The 17,941-nt window shown below is 44.0% G+C and overlaps 2 protein-coding genes across 14 annotated transcripts in view; one reads left to right on the forward strand and one right to left on the reverse strand.

Annotated features, from left to right (window-relative positions):
- Positions 1 to 4,452, reverse strand: part of JPH1 (junctophilin 1) — an 81,818-nt gene extending 77,366 nt beyond the window's left edge. For all 5 annotated transcript variants that reach the window (XM_035011374.1, XM_035011373.1, XM_035011371.1 and 2 more), the window contains exon 1: positions 3,860 to 4,452. In XM_035011374.1, coding sequence (XP_034867265.1) covers positions 3,860 to 4,238 — 379 coding nt within the window. In that variant the 5' untranslated portion in view covers positions 4,239 to 4,452. The remainder of the gene's footprint in view (positions 1 to 3,859) is intronic.
- A 182-nt stretch (positions 4,453 to 4,634) lies between these two features.
- GDAP1 (ganglioside induced differentiation associated protein 1) overlaps positions 4,635 to 17,941 on the forward strand; it is a 45,522-nt gene continuing 32,215 nt past the window's right edge. For 3 of the 9 annotated variants that reach the window (XM_035011382.1, XM_035011383.1, XM_035011384.1), the window contains exons 1-2: positions 4,638 to 4,862; positions 5,225 to 5,436. Coding sequence is in view for 2 of the 9 variants with exons in the window: in XM_035011377.1 (XP_034867268.1) it covers positions 5,434 to 5,436 (3 nt within the window). In the remaining 7 variants the exon portion in view is untranslated. Of the gene's footprint in view, positions 4,863 to 5,224; positions 5,437 to 11,122; positions 11,287 to 17,941 lie in introns of those variants that run through there. The other 6 variants (XM_035011379.1, XM_035011377.1, XM_035011380.1 and 3 more) reach the window with 4 other exon arrangements.

Raw genomic sequence — 17,941 nt, forward strand, 5'->3', positions numbered from 1 at the left:
TCACCTCTCATTTCATTTTAGATTTCCATTTACTTTTTAAATACTTGAGCTATTTATGCTATATCATTGTGTTAATACGGCCTGATTATTTCAATGCGTTTAAAACTGTAATGGCTCCAAAATCAAGTTTTGACAAATTTCAAGACTATATTCTCTGTTTAGTCTGATAGATTTATGTCATATAAACAGACAACAGCAGGACAACAATGAAATTCTAAGTAGGTCTGGTACTATGAATGTCCTATTCTGGGTAAATGTTAAAGTCTTAACCTGACATTTATGAACTTCTGAGGAGGTAGGTGGGCCACAGCTTTCTCAAAAGGATTAAACCCCAAAGGATAAGGTAGTCACATACAACATTCCAGGTTAATAAGGTTCCTACTGAATATTAGCCTTTTCCAAATACCATCACCTTAACAGGGAAGGGAATTAAATTATCAGGAAATTTCAACTTTGACTCTCCCTCTGCCTATTTAGATAAAATACAAGTTCTAGGATAAAAGTTCTACAACCTGACTTACACATACTGAAACAACCTTGTTTTTAAAATATTTTGTCTAAATAGCAAGGGATGCTATAATCATCTCCTGTCTTTCTACATAATGACAAGTGAATTTTGCAAGAACGTTTCCAAAGGTGCTATTTGATGAAAGTTTTATACTTTGAAAATGCAACCATACCATCTTAGTAAATGTTTAACACTGAAGGAGAATTAACAAGTAGTTTCCTTAAACTGGTATCTCCAAAAGTAAGAAGAGTATTTAGAATTTCCAAATAAGTATTGCTTGAAAATCCAAGCAGTTTAAGGCAACAGTGGTAATTAGAAAGTTTAGGTCTCTGCTTAACTGTCAAACAGGAAAGGAGGCGGGGCAACTGCATTGGCCATGTTCCCATCCTATTTTGTTAAATCACAGTATATGGAAGACTTCTTCCATGGAATTGCTAAAAACCAATTTACAGTCAAACTGTTAGTAGTTCATCTGAAATTTAAAATAGGTTTAGTCAATGAACTTAGGGGAAAAAAAGGGCTTCTATTTTTTTTTATGAAGCAGGTGGGTTCCAACTTCTCTCTGCTGTCCAAATAAAGTTCTAATTAGTTCCTCTCCATTCCTCAAATAAAGATGCATATTTCACAAGTGTAAAAATTATTTTTACAGGTTTTGCTTTAAATTATGTTCTATGACTTTTTCATCTGGGAGCTGGTTTTCTAGATATAGCCATTTTAACTACATAATCTTGTAGTGGAAGGCATCCAGTTCAGAATGAGTTCCAGTCAAATGTAGACTGCACTATGCCAAACTTATATTCATGTGCAATGAATGGGTATATGCAAGTATGCACATAGTTAATAAAGCAATGTGTCTTCCTAGATATTTTCAGTAGTTTATGACTGGTGGAAAAAAATGAGGTACAGATCAGAATTTATGCAAAAAATTCTGGGCACCTAGATTTAGATTTCATTAGTACGGTACTAATTTATTCTTAATTAATATTCAGGCAGTTTTGGCAACACTTCACACAAATCACTAATAAGTCAGGTGATACTCTCTATATGGAATTAATACTTCATCTTCTAGTTTAATGTTGTCACAAAATACATGGAATCAGATTTTCCCTAAGTTTGACAAAGGGTGCACAGTGATGGACAGGTGGTAGCGCAGAGACAAAAATAAACTCATTCTTAAGAAAGAATAGGGAAGGTGAAATTTCATATCTTGGTCAAAACTTTTGTATAGCAATACACTTCTACTTAGACCCCCACTTTATGATTAGGGACTTTCTAATTAAATGAAGTGACATATGAAAGAAAGCAGAAAATCAACTAGCACATAGTAGACAAAGTGATTTTTAAGGATTTTCTTTTTCCTTCCTGATTGGGAGCATATTTGATTTCTTTTTTCTTTTCTTTGGTAGAAAAGGAAAACCAGTCCTAAAGTGATGACATATTTTAAGGTTTAGAAATTTTTTAAAGTTAGTTTTAAATCAGAAGGCAGATTATCCATAAAGTCATCCTGGTCACCTATTTGAGCTTCTACAACACATACATAGAGGATCTTCATTGTGCCATATGTGTGTGCGTGTGTGTGTGTGTGTGTGTATTTGCTAAGTGTAATGATTCCTCTAAACCAAGAGATTTTGTTTAATGAGTAGTAACTTTAAAAGACTTCTTTTATTTATTATTTAAGACTAATTTATTTTTAACCTTCCCAAACTGAAGAGAACTATCCTTGGCCTTCTTAAGAAGTTATAAAATAACACGCACATTTAGAAACTAAATTTTGCGTTCTACTTTTGAGCATGGAATTTAGTTATATTACAGACCTAGGGCCTCCAATAAAATCCAATCACAAGCTAACATATTATAGGGCTGTCAACCAAGGCACTATATGCCCATTCAGAACATTTAAGGGCCCTAATTAACTACAGTGAAACTCAAGACTCCTGGAGCTCATATAAAAGTATTAGAGAAAGTTTTTTCCCCTCCTTTTAATCCATGAGAACCATATCCTTTATTTATATCGTAGGATGAAGAGATGTCCTTTTTTTTAATCAAATTCTACCATTGAATCCTACCATTTTGCATTTGAAATACAGCCCAAGTGTTCTGAGTAAGTGAAGTGTACAAATTGTATAAGCTTTTATGCAGTGGGCTGGAGAAACTTTTAATTGGATCCTTTTAATTCCCTTCAACTCTAAGCTGTGTAATGACAAAAGTTCACACTGCCTCCCTTAACCTTTTTCAATTAACTATGATTATGTTTATCATCAGAAAATGTATTTTGCCAAAGCATAAGCCATTCATCCTTCTCAGCTTATTACACAAGTAAATTCATCAGGTTTTGACACCTGTTTCAGTAATGGATTCTTTTCCTAAATAAAAAAAAAGGGTGGAGGAACTCAGCCCTGTTCTATACACAATTTATTTTGCAAAATTGTTAAATATTAAAATCGGGTGAATTTTGTTCATAGCTAGCTAGCATGCTGAGGTCATACAACCTTAGTGCAATTTGGTGTTTCCATACCGCCATTCTCTGGAGTAAAGTGGCTGCTAACTTAGCAACTGTAGGAATGTATCGTTCGAATGTATTTCTTAAAACGAAGACTTCATTGTTCATTTCTAGGACATTTTCCTAGTAACTTGCCCAGAGATCTCCAGGTCAACAAGGACTACGATTCTCCTGATGGAAAACCACTACTTTAAGGAACCGAATGAAAACCGGCAAGGGAAACCCACACCCTCTGAGCCCCACCTGCATCAGGTGGCCTCTTCACTTCCATAGCTAGGATGTTTCCAAATGCACTCCAAATAAGGTACAACTCCCCTACATCCTAGTTATGGGGTTCTGGCTTCTATCTTTAGGCAACTAGAGGATCAGAAGCGAAATACGACTCCACGTGAAACCAATCCGGGGAGCGGTCAGCACCGACCGCCAGCCTCACAAGCCCAGCGCGTTCGCTCTAACTCCACCGGAGTGGTGTTTTCAAACCCGGCCGGGAGAGGGAGGGATCAGGAACGTAATGTGACGGGCTCAAGTGACAGCGTCCTCTCTCCTGCCCAACCCACCCAGACGGCGCTCCCTCCTGGTGGTAGTGCAGCGCTGGCGCCGGCCAGGTATATTCACGCCTTGCTCCCCCGGGTGTGGACACACTGCCCGTTCCAAGAACCGGGTCAGATCAACCCCCCCCGCGCACTAGTCGCGTCTCAACGCTGGCGCGGGAGATGGGTGGGAGGCTTCCCCAGGTGTTTTGGCGGGTTTCCGGACACGTGCGCCTCTCGTCCTCCCCGCTTCCCCGCAGCCTGGGCAAAGCCCACCGCACCAGCTCAGGGAGCAGCCGAGCCGCCTGCGACGCTGCTCACCTCCGTCCCCGTAGGTCTCCACGCCGTACCCGTCCTGCAGCCCGTTACTCCAGGTACCCTCGTAGCGAGCGGGGGTGCACAGGCTCTGCCGGACCCCGTAGCGCCCCTTGAAACCATGTGACCACTCCCCCCGGTACATCCACTTGCCCTTCGTCTCCACCCCCAGCCCGTGCCGCTTGCCCTGCGCCCAGTAGCCCTGGTAGGTGTTGCCGCTGGGCCAGGTGTAGCCTCCAGCCACCTCGAAGCCGTGCGACCAGGAGCCCGAGTACTCGCCCTGGCCCTTGGGCCCCGTGCAGATGCCATGCCCGTGCGCCTTGCCCTCCTCCCAGCCGCCGCAGTAGGTGCCGCCATCGTCGAAGTCGAACCTTCCGCCCGTCATTCGGGGGGCAGCCCCGGCGCGCTCCCCGCGGGGGCACGGACGCGGGCAGAGCTGGGCACGGCAGGGTGTAGCTCGGGGATGGGGGCCCGGCGGGCGAGCTCACGACAGCGCCCCGGGCAGCTCGCGCCGCCGCTCGGCTCCAGTCCGACACCGCCCCCGTCCTCCCCTCTTCTTTCGCCGCCGCCACCGCCGCCTTCCTCCTCCTCCTCCTCCTCCGCCTCCTTCCCCGCCGCCGCCCGGGCCAGCGCCGCGCGCGAGAGGACAGCCCAGGCTCCGGAACGGACCTTCAGCTGCTCCCGCCCGCCCACGTGAGCCGGGCGCCGCCCCGCGCCCGCCCCTCGTCCCCTCCCCGGGCGCGGAGGCCCGGCCCCGCGGCGCTCCGGCCCCACCCGGCCCTGCCCCCAGCCCCGGGAGCCAACGCGTCCCCGGCGGGCGGGCGGGCGCGGGGAGCGGTTGGCGCGCGGGTGTTCGCGCAGTGGCATGCCGGTGGGAGGGCGAGTGTACCCGGGGACGCGCGAGAATCCCTGCGGGTAGACGAAGGTGCGGCTGCATGTGTGGGGGCAGCTCGCGGGCGGCGGAGCCTCCAGTGTTTGTGTTGGGGTTTATCAAAGTGGTTAAGCTCCTGTAAGTGCGACCACGTGTGTGGAGGGAAAACTCCTGTATGCGTGTTTGTTTGCATGGGGTTTGTAGTTGCATTTTTTTTTCTCTCGGCATTCCAACTTGTGTACTGTTGCATTTGTCATGCTCAGCTGTCATCATGAATTAACATCTCCTAGATATATGTGTGCATGTGATATAAATCTCTGGCAGCCTAGATATAATTGTGCAGAATGTTCTTTTACACCTACCCATTTCTAAGCACATGTGTTTGCATTTATTTAATGAAGATACAGGGGGAGAGCAATGTAATTTGAAAAAGCACAGACTAAATGGGTCAGCTTTTTATTTGTAATAATGAAGAGGATGTTTTTAATCTGTCTTTGCAGGGGTATATGCAATTTCCTTTCACATCAGAGCCCCTAATGCCTCATTTGTTCTTCTGACAACCTTAGAAATTCTTCAGCCAGGAGCTATGTACCCAACAGGCAGTCGGCTCAGTCTGTGGATATTGTGTAAGTGTCTGGAATGTACACCTGGTACCTCTCCACTGGTATCCACAGTTTAACAAAGTAAATAGAAGATCTCAAGGTGGAATATGGTAAGTAAAACACTGCTCTAAACTTACAAAAAGCCCGTGACCTAAAAAACTGGGGACAGGTGTCAGCTGATCTACTTTCCAGCTACAACACTGTTTTGTTGAATTCACTTTAGGCAACTCTCTTAAACTTGCAAACCTCTATTTCACCATCTGTCAAATGGGAGTGACAAGATTAGTTTTTCTCTTCCTATGTCAGATATTAACTTGAGTATGTTGTGGTACAGTGCAAAGCCAAAAATTAGAGATTCGGTAGTAGGCAAGTTGAATCAGTATTGTCTCTAGTGAAAGCAGACATTGGGCTCAACCACCAACATACTTATGGGGACACCTTTCTGTGGTTCATAGCCTGGGGTCTGAGGCTGGGCTCTTGAGGGCAGTGCTTTGCAGGGATTTCATGATATTCCTTACGCTGAGAGGCTTTTGGATACTGGGGGAGCACCAGAGGCTGCCAAAGTTTCTCTCAGTAGGTATTTGATAATCAGATAAAAATGATCTGATGTCAGGATAGGGAGCAGGGGAAAAATAGACTAAACTGTGCAGAAAAAGGAACGGAAATTGACCTTGATTGGCTCTATCTCAGGACTGGAGCTGGCCTTTCCTGCTTATCTGGCTGAAATACTGAAAGAAAAATCTCAGTTTACACAGAACCAAATCACCAAAGAGAATTAGAAACCCTCATCCATGGCACTGCCTGCAGAGTTGCCAGGAATAGTGCTTACCCTAGTGGCCTGAAATAATTACGCATCTTGCTCAGCATCTTGTCCTAGACTAGGGATTGATTTAGGCCACTGGGAAAACGAGGGCCCAGGTCTTTGCTGCTGAACCATAATTCCATCTCTCTGTTATGGGATACGCCAGGATCAGGAGCTAGCATAGATGGACACATTGCCATCTATTTTGGTGTTCTGTTTGATATGAAAAACTGTGGTTGCTCAAGCCAACAGCTTTTTCCTCTTTTTAAACTGAATTTTTCATGAAGTAACCTTTGTCCTGTTTTTTGTTTGTTTTTTTTAATCTACACCCATATGTGTTAGGATCCATATATGAATATTTCAGGGCTGTTTTTGTTTGCAATCACGGTGGAAACTTTTTTTTTTTTTTTACTTTTCCTAATGAGCTCTCATGCAAATGATAGATTTTCTGAAATAAACTAGCACAGAGAAAGTTTCTGGCTTCTGTGATGGATGTCTAGTCCATCTGTGGTGGGTGGGCAAGGGATGATGATGCACATACATTTGGATAGAATATGGAGATTTGGGGAGCCAAAAAGATAGGGCCATTTATCTCTTAATCTATCTCTTGCTATCCGTAATAGATGTCTTCCTTGGAAGGCATCTTCATTAAAAGAAGCTATCTGATACACCAAATATCTGATACAAAATTTCAACTAATCATAATCCTAACCTGAGTCTGCCATTGGCTCTCTTCGTGGAAGAAAATTAGTATTGAGTTTTTGGTAGCTTCTAGAACTTTTGGCAAAGTAACCATGCAAGCCATGCTTCCATTTACCTGCTGCCATCACAGTGGAATGTTTCCCCAATCACACTGATGTGTTCATTCATGTAAGTGTTCAGGTTCGATAGCAATGGTGGGAGAAGACTGGGAAAGAGAACTAGGAAGAGGAAGAGGTGCTGAGGATGATGGCAGAGCAGATAGTAGGCAGTGGAATAATGTTGCAATTCACTAGTCAGGGTTAGTCATGTCCTTATTTTCCCTCTCACTCTGAACCTTTGCCCTGGATAAGGGGGAGTTGAATTTAGCTTTAAGGAGGGATTAGTAAGAAGAGAATGTGAATGTTGGTTTGACAGGTGGGGTGGGGGAGGCCATTGAAATCCAGGGGCTGACAACCACTTGAGCAGTTTCTTTTTCCCCATGCTCAAAACTCAGCTATGCTAGGCTTCCATTCTCCAAAATTTTGTAACAAAACTTAAGCCGTTTTGAGTGAGAATGTCTAGTAACAACTTTTTGGTGAGTATGTTTTGTTTAGAATTTAGTATTTTCTAATGAAGGCGTGTTTAAAAATGTATCAGTGACTTCATTTTATTTACATATTAGAGTTAATTATTGAAATTCTTGATAAAAATTTACAAATGACAACTAATCTGTAGGTGTTTATTGTCTAAAGTGTGTTTCTTCAAGATATGTAAAAAAAAGCACATACAATTAAAACTACTGGATTAAGTAAATCAAAATGATTATTTTTTTTTTCCAAAGATTTTATTTATTTATTTGCGAGAGAGAGAATGAGAGACAGAGAGCACGAGAGGGAGGAGGGTCAGAGGGAGAAGCAGACTCCCCGCTGAGCAGGGAGCCCGATGCGGGACTCGATCCCGGGACTCCAGGATCATGACCTGAGCTGAAGGCAGTCGCTTAACTGACTGAGCCACCCAGGCGCCCAATCAAAATGATTATTATTAGCACATTTGTAATAAAGCATTTGTAATGACTTAAGAAATTCATCCACAATAAACACAAAAGAAATATGGTTATAAGCTTTGCAGAATACTTGATGTCAAAAGAGGGAGAAAATTCTAAAATTAATGGTCTTCACAACTTTGAAGGCAATTACTGAGTGCCAGATTCCATGCTCAGTTCTTTACAAGCATTAATTCATTTAAATCTCATAATAACCCATGGGATTAATACTAGAATTATAACCTTTTTACAAAGAATAAAATCAGGTTTAAGACATTTATGTGCCCAAGATCATTCCAGGTAGAAGTGGTCTGGCTGGGATTCAAACCAGGTCTGTCTGACTACAGGTGGTTCTCTTTATTACTGTCCTTTATTGGAGCAAGGATGAGCTTTCAAATGGGGGAAGGAAGCAGGCTGGGTAGAGAGCAGGCAGGGCTGGTGAAGGGGACTTTTCTTATTTTTTTAGAGTAGCTGGCCAGATGAATGGTGATGCTACTGTCTAGAATTAAAGAAATGGAGAAAGAAAAGTAAATTAGAGAGGTGGGAAGATAGGTTCACTAAGGAGAAGAAGATCCAGAAATATATCCCAGAGGAGATGTTCAGAAGGCAGTTGGGTAATACAGGTCGAAAACTAGGAATAAATTAGTCAGTAAGTAAATAATCCTTGATTTTCTCCTCTCTCTGGCAGCCATTCAGTAGTGCCTCCTATGGAGACTTGCATGGTGCACTCTTTCCACCCGTGGTCCACTCTTGTCTCTATCTTCTCTAGGTTGCTCCCCCATGTGCATCCAGGACTGGCGGCTCATGCTCTCTTTGCCCCACACACTGTCCCCTGTCATTGTCTTGAGCAGGTTCATCTTGCCTCACAGTCCATTGTCTTTCCCAGTGCCATGACCTTTATCTTAAAGTCCTCAGACCCAGCCTGGACCTTACTTGGACGAAGATGTAGGCCAACTCTGAAAACTGGAAGTTTACAATCCTGCTCTTTGACAACACTCTCTGGTCTTTCCCACTCACTGAACAAGCCATTGACTTGCCATAGTCTCTACTCCTTCCATATGCTACGTGTCCTTTTAGTCCTTCTCTGCCTAAAGGCCATATCACACTGTGCTTTCCAAAATGACCTCCTGGTACCTGCCCCATCCCTAATCTCATCCCTTGCTCCTAGGAAGCCCCTTCTGGAGGCAATCACGTGATGTACCAGTTGCCATTGCAAACCCTGGGGGCAAGCCTCAGGTCAATCCCTCCACAGACACACACAGACACACACACACACACACACACAGCAGATCTCTTCCCAGGCAACTTCCAGATGCCTGTCACCTGAGCCCCACTCAGCCCCAGCTCTTTCCTATTGAGCAGACGCCTTGTCTTCTCCCTCAAGAGGAGGAGAGCTAACTCAGGAACATCCTCCCTCTTTTTTCCTTTCTACAAAACTTATCAATGGTTCTCATTTTCTTCCTTTCCCCACCCACTCCAGATAGCTTTTTCCTCTCCTTGTTCTGGGTCAATTCCTCCTCTCATTTGAATATGCTGTAATTTCTTTTTTTCCATCCAACAACCATGTTCTTGTGTCCTCCACATAAAAACAGTCCTAATTTCTTGGTGCTGCTTTCACCTCAAGTCCTCTGTGTTTGTTCTTCTCGAAACTGCTGACCTCCTTGAAAGGGTATTACACTCATATAACCTATATATTCAAGAATCATACATATATATCATATACATTCACATATCCCACCTCTCATTCTCATGCCACTCGATTTGGGTTCTGTCCTCATTAGTCTGGTGAAGCTTATCTAGCCAGGAGGGACCTCCTAGCTGACAGATATAAGGGCATCTCTTCAGTTTCTTTCTTTCTTTGTTTTTTTTTTAAGGTAGTGTTTTTAAGATTTTATTTATTTGTCGGAAAGAGAGAGAGCATGCACACGTGCACGCACAAGCAAGGGGAACAGCAGAGGGAGAAGGAGAAGCAGGCTCCCCGCTGAGCAAGGAGCCCAATGTAGGACTTGATCCCAGGACCCTGGGATCATGACCTGAGCCGAAGGCAGACCCTTAACCGACTGAGCCACCCAGGTGCCCCATCTCTTCAGTTTCTATCCTCCTAGTGGCAGCTGTGAATTCGAAACTTGTGAGCACTCTCTCCCTCAGCTTCTGAAAAACCCATGTCTTTTACCTCTGCTTGCTCTCTTGTTCTCCCGCCACTTTAGCTGTCTCATTCCCTGTGTGTTCTTCTTCTTATCCCTTCCTAGTCTCCTTAATTTTAGGCTGGCTTTTGTGTTCTACGCATTAGCTTCTTAGTACCAGGATTTTGTATAATTGCTGGATACTTGTTGGCTTACCTTACACAACTAGGCAATCCTGCCCTAGGGGCTAAGAGTCTAATTTAGAAATAGTCTAATTCAGATATAAAAACACCAGCTGAGCCTTTTTTTTAAGTCTCAAGGGCAGTGCTTTTGTTTCTTCCCATGACTTGTCCCTTGTGGCTCTCTGCCTGCTCTTCCTAATGGGCAGAGATTAGCCTACGTGTCCAATGATGAGGCTCAGGGAGGGCTTCAGGAAAGTTCTCATGATGACAAAGATAAAAACAGATTAAAGGGAGACTTAAAAGAGGCAGTAAGCTTGAAGACACAGAGTGGATTGCAGGTCTGTACTGAGGCCCCAGGACCCGAAGCAAAACGTAAAGTGTACGTGTGTGCACGCGTCTGTGTGCATGTATGATTCCTGGGTTACGTTTGGAGACACATCTCTGAGAAGTATAAGGCTCAGACCTTGCTCCTAAGGGTATAAAGTATCTCTAGAGAGGCAGGGGATGAAAAAAGAAAAATAATTAAGGGACAAGGGAGACAGCTACAAGCAGCAAATAAGTGCCAAGGGTCCTAGGAGCTCAGAGGACAGAGGGGTTTTGTTGGCTATGATAGTTTGTAGGAAGCATGTGGATAGAAGGGCTGTCCTTCCAATGTTGACATAGGACGACCTTTTTGCACGAAGAGCCACCCTACAGAGGGAGGGAATGAAGGGAACCCATGCCTGTGATTGTGAGAAAAGGAGACCTCCTGGGACCTGCGGACACAAGATGATGGGTGCAGCTCTCTCATGCTGCATCGAAGGTCAGAGTGCTTTATTCTGAAAATGAGAAGATACTGAGGCAACTCAACATTGGAAATAGCACAGTTGAAGGTGGCAAAGGAATATAAAGGCGTATTTGGAAGTGTTGTTTTTTTTGGTAAAGTTTTTATTTAAATTCCTATTAACATAGAGTGAAATATTAGTTTCAGGTGTACAATATCGTGATTCAACACTGCTGCACCTCACCTGGGGCTCATGGGAGTGTTGGTATTAAGATGTTAAAAGTTGCGAAAATTGATGAGCTATCCTTTCGGTAACAAGTTGAATTAAGAAGGGAGGCACACAATTTGCGGAAAACACAGCTAAGGGGTAAGTAGCAGCTAAATGCGTTATAACTGAAAGAGAGGGGAAAAAATCAATTAGGCAGTAAAAGAAAAGTAAGTTATAGTCGGAGAATGAATCGTTCCAAGAGCCCTGGAATGGGATTTGAAACAATAGCCAGCAGTAGGAAAGGCTGTCCTCTGACTGAATGACGCGGGGTTGGGGGGGATGTGTTATCCTTGCCAAGTGTTGTTGTTCCAATCCACAACCTACCTCAACGGGCACACCTCGAAGCCTCATTGGATTCTTCAGATGCTGATTGTATTCCAGATAAAGCTTCAATTCCTCGTCCTCTCCTTAAACATGCCCTAGCATTTTTGTCATCTTTTGCATTTTACTTATGACTTCCACATGGCAAGCACTTTGTAAAGCTTACCAAGAAGTAGGAACACCCCATGGGGTGGCCATGCAGGGCACCGCTCCGATTCCCCTTACAGAGACCCTGCAGTGAGGAGGGTACTTGACAGCCAGCCCCCGGCTCCCACAACTTCAGGTCTGCTGTGGTGTTCACAATAAGGCCACATTCTGCCTGCGATGCTCCCTCCAAAGTAAAAGGCAAATGGCTGCATCTTGTGGCCTCTACTACAAAAAAGATAGCCCTCTTGGGTCCCGGAAGCAACACAGATCACACGAAACTGCTGCAGCCTATGTGATGAGAGCCATGGATGGAAGCTACCAGCTTTGAGAGGGCTCAGAGCAGGAAAGAGTTTTGCAGGAGGCTCAGGCTGTGCTGCAAACAGCCCTGCGTCTTGGGCCATATGATCAGGCAGATCCTTTCGTGTGGGTGTTTGGTGTCAGTGGTGTGAAAAGATACAATAGGGAGATTATGGCAAGCTCCAGTGGAAGAGTCACCATACAGGTCTATGGGGGATCCGAAGCAAGGCTATATAATCTGCAAAAGAGAACTCTCTCTTTTGAGAAATAGGTCCTGGTAAGTTGCTTGACCTTGGTAGTAAAGGAATGCTTGACCATAGGACAACAACTGACCAGTCATCTAGAATTTCCTATTATAAGCGGGGTCTTGTTGAACCTGCCAAGACAAATTCAGAAGGACCCAAAGCAGTCTACTGTAGGTTGGACACGGTATATCCAGAATCAAGCTGAGTGGGAGCAGAGGACATGATAAGCTACCAGAGCAGGTTGCCCAGACCCTTATATCCCCTAGTGTTGCAGTAAGCACCCCTTCCTTGGCTCTCACTTGTGGGAAGATTGAAATTCCATACAACAAGCTGAAAAAGGAAGAGAAGCCTCCACTTGGTTTATAGATGGACAGGCACAGTATGTGGATGAAGCTGAAAATGAATGGCGGCTGCACTCGGGAGTGGTCTTGAAAGCCTCTAGAGAGGGAAAATCTTCCTAAGGGGCAGGTTGTGAATGGTAAACCTGGTCATCTGTTTTGTATGGAAGGAAGAGTGGCATGAGGTAGAAATGTATGTAGATTTTGGGGTAATGGCCAACAACCTGGTCATATAGTCAGAGGCCTGGAAGGAAAAGGACTGGAAGATTGGAGACATGGAGCTCTAGGGTAGAGGCATGGGAATGGGCATGACATGTGAAGAGTTTTGTGTTGCATGTCATCACCTTCCATTGGGGAGGCACTGAAAACCCAAGCAGATAAAAGGACTCAGCCAGTTGATGTCAGCCATCCTTCCTAGATCTGGAACAAGGGACATGTGAACTTAGTGGCCTCAGTGGCAGAGATGGAGGTTATACATGGGCCCAACAGGAAGGACCCACATTTATCAAGGCCAATTTAACAAATGCTGCCTCTGAATGTCCAACCTGCCAGCAACAGAGACTAGTCCTTGAGAATACCCATCATCTACTTGGTGACTATATATTGGGCCCCTTCCAGCCTGGAAGAGCCAGTGGTTTATCCTCTCCAGGGATAGACACCTATTCTGGGTATGAATTTACCTGTTCTGCCCCCAGAACCTCAGCCAGCATCACCACTATCCAGGAGCTTATGGGATACCTGATGCCCATCATGGAATTTCACATAACATCACAAATGATCAGGTGATCTACTTCAGAATGAACGAGGTCCTAAAGTGAGCCCTGGCCATGGGATCCATTGGTCTTATTGCATGCTGCATTACATATTACATACTGCATGCCTCTATTATCTGTGAGGAGCCAGCCCCACAAAATGATGGAATGGTCTCCTAACGGCACAGCTGAAGTTCCAGTTTGCTGGTAATAATCTGCAGAGATTGAGTAGTGTCCTGCAGGATGCAGTATATTCACTCAATCAGCTTCCATGTAGCACAGTATGCTCAGTGGGGTGAACCCATAGGCCCGGGAACTAAGCGGTGGATGCAAGAGTACTTCACTCAACATCATATCCGATGACCTATTCAGGGTCTTTGTTTCTCCTACCCGTGAAACTCTGGGCTCCGCAAGGTCTCCAGTGGGGAAGTAATTTTGTGAGAGGACAAAATGAGAGTCCTGTTGAAACTGCAAATTCTGAGCAGGAGGAGGCTTTCATACAATGGGGACAGAAGGGAAAATGTGTGGAACACAGGTGGTCCTTTGGGTACTTCCCAGTACTCCACTGATCCCTTGTAACTATGGATGCACGCTTTTAGCAACCCTGGTCTGAGAAGGGTGTAGCTTACCAAGGTTTGGACCCTCCAGGGATGAAGGTTTGGGTCACACCACCAGGTAAACCACCCAAACCTGCTGCTGTGGTAGCTCAGGGTAAGGGGGATTTAGAATGGTGAGAGGAAGAGGGAGAAGATAACTATTCACAGCCCCAGGACCTACCATAGTGACAGGGTTTCTTTTGTCGCACTGACTTCCCTTCCCTTCCCTAAGCTTTCCCCTAAGAAGAGAGCTCCCCAAATGTGCGTGGAGAAGATGACATTTTTCAGTAGAAGGAGAGATGGTAGTGCCCTGGCTGTGTACTGTCAGATCTTCCTGCAAGAGAACTTGCTGCAAGGAGGGAGATTGCTCAGCAGCCTCCAGCTGCTGTAACTTTGGATCCTGGCGGCATTCATGCTGTGGCCATGCTCCACCTAGACCGTCACTAGCCAGTAACTGAGACCAGTGGGATTGCTAGTGCTGGACATTCCTTCTCAACACAGCCTCTGCCAGGCTGACATTTCCTGTGCTCCCTATCGACGGCTGAAACTTTCCAGGGCTCCACTGCGGTCTGAGGCTTCTTTACCCAAGCCTCCTTCCTTCCCTCTTTCCTTTCACGGGTTTCACACCTGTGTCGTGACCTCTAAGCTTTCCCCACCTACTCCGGCTTCTTCTGGCCTCTATCCTTCATGTGTGTTCCCCCAGTAATTCTCTTGTATGTCTAATTTTGCCCTGGCATCTGCTTTAGAGGCCCTGAACTGACAGGTGAACTGATCATCCCAGTGATCTTTTAAAAATAAACATACACATGCACACACACATACTCACACACTTATTACAGGTGGGCCTTGGTCAAAGAAAGATGAGTGTCTGACTCCGAACTTAAAATTGAATTGAGATTCAGATTTCATGGTCTTTAAAAAAGAATGAGGAAGTTCTCTATGAACTGATACGGAAAAATCCCCAGGATCTATTAGCTGGAAAGAAGCGAAGTACAGAATAGTGTATGTAACATGCTGTAGTTATCTTTATTTGTATGTGTGTAAAAACCTGTAAAGATACAGAGAAAAATAAAGGGAGGGGGTGACAGTGCTCCCTGAAGAGCATTTTGATTTGCTTTTATTTTGAACCTTGAAATTGTAATACCTATTGATAATTAAATTGTAATCAACCTTCGCATCTTAGCATGTTATCTTAAAAATCAATACTTTGTATGTGATGGACTAGAATCACATATTCTAGTTGGCATATGATGCAGTAACATGTGCAGTTCTGAGTGGACCTAATGAATTTTACGACCCTCAAAAACAGTGTCCCAAATGGAAAAAGACTGTCTGGGTAATCCAGATGGCATGAGTGATTTCTCACTCACCAGCCGATTGAATAATTCATAGGCTGTCTGCCTGACTGTGGCAGAGTGGACACTTAGAAACCTCCAGCTGTATACTGGTGTGTCAGTCCTGCTGTGTTTGCTGCCCCAAAAGGTTTGCTACTTCTAGAAGGAAGTATGCCCCACCATTTTCTTCTTCAGTGTTAACAGCCTAGGCTAAATTATGCCTCATTTCCACACCTCAGATCCATAGTAAATATTCCTTTAGGACTGATACTTCATCAGAGTGCAGGTAAGAATCCCTTGGTAAACGTTTTCAAAAGATGCTTGTTCAGGCTCTACCCTTCCCTCACAAAATCTCTGAGAGAAGCCCCATCACACACATTCTGAGAGCTTCCCCATGATCCCAATGTATTTCTCTGATGAAAAATCATTTTTGTAGGGCAATTTTCAAAACTCCCCTCATGGCAATTACCAGGGGATACTTGTGAAATATACACATGCCCAGGTCTCTCCCTTGGTGAATTCTGTCTTAGTGGGTTTGAGTTGGGGCTCAGGAATCTGTATTTTTAATAAATACTCAGAGCGTTCTTCAGGGACACATTATTGTAGGGTATCCCTTCCCGTGGACTGCCTTACAGCCCATAAATTGATAAAACAAATTCAATGTTGCCTGACACTAGAGATCCTAACATTAGTTTGTCTTTCTTGCATGAATTCTCTTTCGGAATGCTTTGACAATTGAAAATAATATTCTCCTCGTCATTTTAAAAGCAAAATTCAGAAGTACTATGTAAGAACATGTCTCCTGAGGAGAATTGTACAGTAGACAGTGAGTACTTCTAAAATAAAGCAAGCCATGAATGGGGTGGCCTTGAAATCTAGACCTTAACAAAAATCTGATAACTCTAGACCAAATCAATTGGTGGACTTGTAAGTTCTCCATTCCTTCCCCAACATCTCTGGAGCATTGACTTAGGGAATTATGCTGTCTTTAGGGATCACTGGCCTTGAGAGGCTTGTCTCCTTCATCCATCTTGGAGAAGCAGCAGGGCACAGGGTCTGGGCTAAGCTGGGAAGGCCTGAGGGTTACCATATAGCAAAGTATCCCAAGCCCCAGCTCCTGAGGTTTCCAGACAGTTTAGAATTAATAGCCTTAATTCTGCTGGCAAGTTCCTTGTGGCCCTGGACTAGCTGGGCACTGTGGCTGCTGGACACACGGACCTGCCCCCTGCTCATTCCTGATTATTGGCACTTGGATTAGCTGGTTTTTCTGTCTGTCACTCCTGGGGGTTTAGAGCTCTGTTGAAATAGGAGGGCCTTAGGGTTAAACACACAGGAAGAATATGTGTTCAGAGGATCCTGGAACCACCTCTTTTAGATTTTTTTTTTTTAAATCATTATGTCAGTTAAATAAAAACAGTCTATTATGTGAAAATGGTTTGGTGACTACTGAATCATACATATCTTAAGAGCCATTGTGTCTGAGCAATAACTGAATTTCACTAAAAAATAAATAGCCTTTATAGTCACTTTCATACTGATTATAGTGTCTATTTTGTCTTTGATTAGGGTCCCATGAGGCTGGCTGTATGCAAGGGCTGTTTCAGCTTGAGGTTCTCTTTCATCTCAAAAGCCAAAATGTATCATTTTCCTCAAAATTTAATCATTCTTTGGATTGTCCCATGTTAATGTAGTCCATTAATTAAAAGACTTTAAAATGTTTACAGTTACTTAGTGATGTTAAGGTAATCTTCAGGTTTTCCTTTTGTTCATTTACTCAACACACACACACACACACACACATAGTGAGTGCCTTCTGAATGGAATTCTTTCTAATGGGTATGAAGTCATTAGTGACCTGCCCTCATGGAATGTACAGTCCACTGAGGTGGGGAGTGGATAGATACTCAGTCAATATATCATTGAAATTGTTGTATTATAGAAGAAAAAGTAATGCTACAGAAAGGAATATCAAATGACACTTCCATTTAGATTGTAAGGTGAGGAAAGGCCTCCCCATCCATCCATCCATCCACCCACCCACCCACCCACCCACTCATCCATCCATCATTCCAACAGATAATGCTCAGATACTTCCCTAACAAAGTGACATTTAAGCTAAGCTCTGAAGGATGAGTAGGAAATAGCCTGGAAAATATGTAGGAGATCAGCTGGAGAAGAGGAAACAACTGTGAGGTAGAGAAGAGCTTGGCACATAGAAGGGACTGACACGGGACAATATGCTGAGGCTCACTGAGCAAGGGAGAAGATCTTGGTGAGAGATGATGGTGGGGAAGGAGGCAGGGAGGAGGGCCTGTTTGTGATCTTATTCTAAGAGGTCAGTAAGAAATGGTGACTATTTTATAACTTACCCCATAGCTGGGGGTAGGGCAGAGAAAAAAAAAAAAGAGGAAGAAGGGTAGTATTGGAAAGAAAATATGAAATCGGTGCCAAACACCAGCCCCTCCTTGTTGATTGTGATACACACCCTGAAACAAGATGTGACCCCCTCTTACTACAGACCAGTGTTTTTCAATCTTGAGAAATGCACAAATACCTTTTGAAGGAAAACAAAAATTTATCTAGACCTCCCTCCTACGGTGGTTTAAATAATTTTATTTTTATCTGAATGTGTGATCATTGTATATGTGTGCTTAAATATATAAAACCTAAAACAAGGTATACTTCTATATACTTCTAGCTTAGTTACAACATAAGCCAATATAA

This window comes from Mirounga leonina, unplaced genomic scaffold (genome assembly GCF_011800145.1).
Source record: "Mirounga leonina isolate KUSES-001 unplaced genomic scaffold, KU_Mleo_1.0 Mir_165, whole genome shotgun sequence".
Taxonomy (NCBI): domain Eukaryota; kingdom Metazoa; phylum Chordata; class Mammalia; order Carnivora; family Phocidae; genus Mirounga; species Mirounga leonina.